At 41.8% G+C, this 5,099-nt stretch overlaps 1 protein-coding gene across 1 annotated transcript; it reads right to left on the reverse strand.

Moving 5' to 3' along the window:
* Positions 1-490: 490 nt before the first annotated feature.
* On the reverse strand, positions 491-1,723 carry cd8a (CD8a molecule). The gene is made up of 5 exons (XM_070959283.1): positions 1,609-1,723; positions 1,141-1,470; positions 951-1,055; positions 747-854; positions 491-534 (listed from the first exon to the last, which is right to left on the reverse strand). Exons 1-5 carry the CDS (start codon positions 1,721-1,723, stop codon positions 491-493), a joined length of 702 nt encoding a protein of 233 aa, XP_070815384.1.
* Between the last annotated feature and the right edge of the window lie 3,376 nt (positions 1,724-5,099).

A 5,099-nucleotide genomic window follows, 5' to 3' on the forward strand; every position in this document is an offset into this window, starting at 1 on the left:
TAGATAATAAAGAATTCTGTCACAATTTCCTTTGTCATTTGTTAGTGATTACAGGCAAATTTGAGTTAGAGTTTTATTAGTTAACTCTCATCATCAAATCACATTTATTGGCCATGCATGAGTTCACATACGGGGGATGTGACTCTGGTTTGAAGCTGCTCTCAGCGTATTTACCCACAGAGCAAATTAGTGGAAGACAGAAATAGACAAACGGTGAAAAACAAAGAGGACAAAGCAGAACAAAGAGGGAAAACTACACAGAGAACTATTATATACATACAAGCAGCTGAAAAAATAGATTTATGGGTTTATGAGCAGTTGTTGATTTTCAGGGTAATAACTACTTATTTAATTGAATCTTGCAGAAAATATCACTGAGCAGCTAACTCAATAAATAAATAAGAAAAAGACAGATAAAACATTTCAAAATGTATTTCTGAAATCTTGGCCCTTAATGGAAACACATTTTCAAGATAAATGAAGAAATAACTTACTTTCTCTTGTAATGGTGAGGGCATCTCCGTGTCCTTACATCTACAGCAAATCAAACATTTTTAAAAACCTCATTACACACAGCAAAGTGTCCGCATTTAAATGAAGCAAAGCAAAATTTGAAAATTAGCAGAATTTAAAATAACACCCGCCAGTTTTCTAAAGTGCAGACTTTCACTGACTGCATATCAAACAGCGTGTAACTGGCCTCATGAAGGCTGTTCGTGCAGGATTAAGCTTTCAGGTGGACTTACGATTGCAGTACACGGAGATGACGATGAGGAGTAGAAGAAGAAGGCCACAGGCACCAACCAGTGGGCCCAGTATGATAGGAGTACAAAACATGGAAGGACTGGTTCCCTCTGCAAAGCACGGACTCATTTAGCACCTGTTTGTCTTCACAGCATCAGAAATAGGACGATGATCAGGACTCACAACTTTAATTTGGAATATTTTACCTTTCTTGTAATTGTTGTTACAAACACATGGCGCGGCAGTTGTGCATGGACTTTGTCTGACGGTGGTGGTTTTGGTGGTGGTCAGTTGTGCTGCTGTAATTTTGTCTTAAGAGAGGAAAGATGTGATTAAAGTGTTGCTGAAACCAGCCGTCATATAATCATCAGAGCAAACTCGTGAAACAAGACTCACCTCCGAGCAGTCGGGTTACTGCGCCAAACTTCAGTTCCGTACCTTTGTAAAGAGCTGCACAGCTGTAAATACCACTGTCCCTATTTTTTTTGAATGACTTCAGTATTAGGATATTTTGAGTGATCTTGGAGGTCGTGAAAAAGGTAGAGAAGGAACTTGAGGCTGTCTTTTGTATGCCATTGTTGCTGAAGGATGCAATGAATTCCATGCCAGAGTTGTCCAGCACTCGAAACCAGACCACCATGGAGCCCGGCGGACTGGGCTGACAATGGATTTCAACACTCTTGTCCTCCTGTACAATTTTTTCCACACCTGCTCCGGACGTGATTTCTGAAAGACCCAGTAAAATGCAAGCAGCAGTATTATTCACTCCCCAAAAGCAAAAGACTAAGAAACAGAGCAGAGGACACTTTAACGTCACCACATGGTAGTGAACAGACTAACCGGCAAAATGTAGGTTAAACTTACTTTGATAAAATACCAAAATCACCAGAATCCACCTTTGGTCCATTTTAACGTCGCAGACGACAATAGCTCTTAAACACGACTTTGCGGTGTTTGCTGAAGCCTGCTGGGAGATCATTTAGTGAGATATCAAACCACGCCCCACCTGTAACCTTCTTCTCTGCTGTGTCAAATGGGATCATTGCAGCAGAGTGTTGCAGAGACCTCCTGCAGCACAGTCGTGGTCTGCAAGATGTTTGAAGTGGAGCCCACCGATCTGCGCTTCACACCTCTGCCTCTGGTTCGAAGCATCGAACAGCCCTATCGCCCACCAGATACTGACACACAAACGCAGCAGTGCACAGAATGCAGGCTGACAAGGACGGAGTCGGAAGTTGCTATGACTGTAATTACTGTTCCCTGAGGGAGAGGAAGGTATATATTTAGTATATCACGCCTCTAATACCCCAGACTGTGTGCTCTGTGCCAAGTGAATTGTTAAGTCTGGGTGGCAGATGCCACTCTGCACTGTTTCTGCACAAATCAGATGGTGAATTTCACGAATTTCCCAGTACAGGCAAACATGTGACCTGCTGCCCTGGAGTCCCTGCTGTGTGTGAGTGTTTTCAGGAAATGATTGGCACCATGAATAGCTGTGAGTGCTTTCTAAGCTCACTCTCACTTCTCTTCTGTCCACGCATTTTCCTGCTAGTTAAGCGTTATTGCTTTTGTTTATACCCAGTGCACTCATCTATGCAATTCTTTTGCAAGCAGTCTTTATTAATATATTATTCTATTTCAGCACAGGTTGATAATCCATTTCATTTTGCCTGTTTGTCACTTGCTCTGGGTCAGTGTGTGACAGGCTGACACACTGCATTGCCTGTGTTGTGTGTTACAAATTAAATGGAAACAGTGTAGTTATGCTGATTAAATCACTGATAAGCATCATTGAAATAGAATCATTAAAAGTGCAACAATGGTATGCTAAATTTAAACATCTTCATCTGTGTCGCATGACTAAACACGCCCAACACATAGTGCAACACCGTGTTGTCACGCAGAGTTGAATCGCTGCAGCCACGTGAAGCATTGAACCGATAGATGGCAGCAACAGCAGGATGTAGAGCTGTCACAGTAAAACAGTGACTCACCGAGTCATAAGCCACAAAAATCGCAGCGTCTCTGCTCTGCAACAGCTGAAACTTTAAAATGTGTTGCATTGCTGGCCACTCCCCAATCGGTGATGTCACAGCAGGTGTTTTACCTTTGACAGCTGAAAACAGAGCTAATGGAAAACACCTGCTGTGACAGAAGCGGTTGGGGTGTGGCTACAAGTGCAACGCGCTCGGATGTTTGAGGCCACAGAGAGCAGAGACGCAGCAGTTTAATGTCTCAAACGTTTCCAGTGATTTGAGAAGTCGCCGTCTACAGCGACCCTCTGCCCTGATGATGTCACCAGGGTTATTTGAAATGAAATCATTTTGGCTTGGACTTGGAGACCACGACTTGTGATGGAGTTTGAAATAGGCCTGCACCAATCAGGGAGGGCCCAACAAGACAGAGCTGCATTATGGGAAAAGCAGGATCCAGTGTTTCTGATGTACTCTTGACTACAAGTCTAGATATGTGAGGTTCAGTTGCTTCAGTTTTGATGACTGTTTTTGAAAAAAATGTTACTTGTAAGTCCCCAAACTTGTGAAAGTGGAATACTAAATTGTGAGAGTATCCCTTTAAGATTTTGTTGAGCTACTATTGGTTGTTTTTTACTTCCAAATTGAATGCTTTACACAACAAGATTCAGAAAACTGGACATCTTTTGAACACATTTGATGGCTATTATGCATTGTTCATCATTAACAAACTACTAACAAGTGTATGGAACATAAATCATTGTGTCAGTAGTACATTATCTATTACTTATTTTTTGAAGTCACTGAGTGGCAAATGGCCTGGAAAATATCTTAAAGTCAGTCATTCTGAGTGATTGAGCCTGTGTAAAACTGTACTGAGCTGTTAGCAATAGGAATGATGACCAAAAATTAAGGTTGCATAACGGCATTTTCCATGAACAAAGGACAAAGCAACGATGAAGCATCATGTCGCCTCATGTCAAAGCTCGTCTAACATTTGTAGTGAAGTGAAACTTCCTTCAGACCAACTGAGAGAGCTTCAGCAGCTGTGGCGCAACCCAGGGCCGTCCTATTTCCTGTTCAGTGATGGAAAGTAAATGCACCGATTTAGTAATGGGCAACAAGTGCTGACATTTTGCTCATTTGTGGGCGATTGATCTGTTCCATGGGTGGAAGGAAAGAAACAGAGACAGAAACCAACAGAGACGGACACACAGTGGGTCTCATTTGGGCTGCAGAGCCTTTTCTTTACCCTCTCACTCATTTCCTCAAAATGCAGATGCATATTATTAACTTTGGTTTTCGTTTTTCATACATTACTACAAAATTTATTTCAAATAAAACCAGTTTCAGGTTTTCAGTCGGTAGGGGATTCTGTTGATGCTTTGTGTCAGAGGGAAGACCCAGTCAGAATGCTCTCAGTTGGCCCACTTCACTTTTCCATAACTCTGATTCAGAGTTGAGTCACACACAAACACACCTGCATGGGCTTCCCTATCTTAGTCACACAAGGGGGTCTCCAACCTGAAACTTACAGCTATGTGTGTGTGTGTGGTGGGTGACCAGGGGAAGCCAGTGACAGAGCACTGTACACAGTCGCATCGCATAGCTTGACATTCAGATGCAGTCAGAAGAGACGTCCTCGCGTTCTGAAAATAACAGCACCATCAATACCAGTAAATCAGCATCAATGCCAGCTGCTTGTTCACCAGTTCTTCATCACGTTGCCTCGCATGTCTCTGTATCCGTACTGGCAGTTTCAGGCATTATGGGATGTGAAGTTGAAAAGGAAACCAAGAGCAACATGAGGAGTAAGTAGACATAGAGAGCTGAGAAATGGAGGAATTGCACATGTGCAGATATACAAATACCTGTTCGCTTAGCGTTTCTTATATGGCTGAAACTTCCTGTCAGGATGGTGCATGTGGGTTTTTGGAAAATAATTTTTGCATTTAAATGTACTTTTTTTTTTTAAACTGAAATCAGGTGAAAAAAGAAGATATTTTCAATGTACAAAAGGTGACATGAATAAGTGAACAAGGCGAAATATATTTCTCTATCATATGTGAATGTACGTGTACAGGCTGCTCATCCCGTGGACTCTTGCTTGTTCACTTTGTGACTTTGTTATATCAGATAACATGAGACAAACTTGACCTTTGAATATATTCAACCATTACTGACATCTTTCTTTCTATTTACTGTAGCTTAAGACAGTTAATCCTGTAAAGCAGAAGCTGACTTATGTTGTTTGCAGGTATTAGCACATGTAGCTGAGTTTCACGGCATTTCAGTGATTCAGCTCTGATGCTTTACATTTACAGGTCTGGAATAACACACTTTTACCATTCGTGCCTGATCTACTGGTATATGTTCGTCTTC

The sequence above is a fragment of the Chaetodon trifascialis genome, chromosome 3 (assembly GCF_039877785.1).
Source record: "Chaetodon trifascialis isolate fChaTrf1 chromosome 3, fChaTrf1.hap1, whole genome shotgun sequence".
NCBI classification, from domain to species: domain Eukaryota; kingdom Metazoa; phylum Chordata; class Actinopteri; order Chaetodontiformes; family Chaetodontidae; genus Chaetodon; species Chaetodon trifascialis.

Bases quoted from the DNA above. Each gene is read 5' to 3' on its own strand.
- cd8a (XM_070959283.1), bottom strand. From the start codon at position 1,723: ATGATCTCCCAGCAGGCTTCAGCAAACACCGCAAAGTCGTGTTTAAGA. The intron at 855-950 runs GTAAAATATTCC...CGTGCTTTGCAG, and splicing joins TAACAACAATTACAAGAAAG to AGGGAACCAGTCCTTCCATG. The intron at 535-746 runs GTAAGTCCACCT...GATTTGCTGTAG, and splicing joins CATCTCCGTGTACTGCAATC to ATGTAAGGACACGGAGATGC.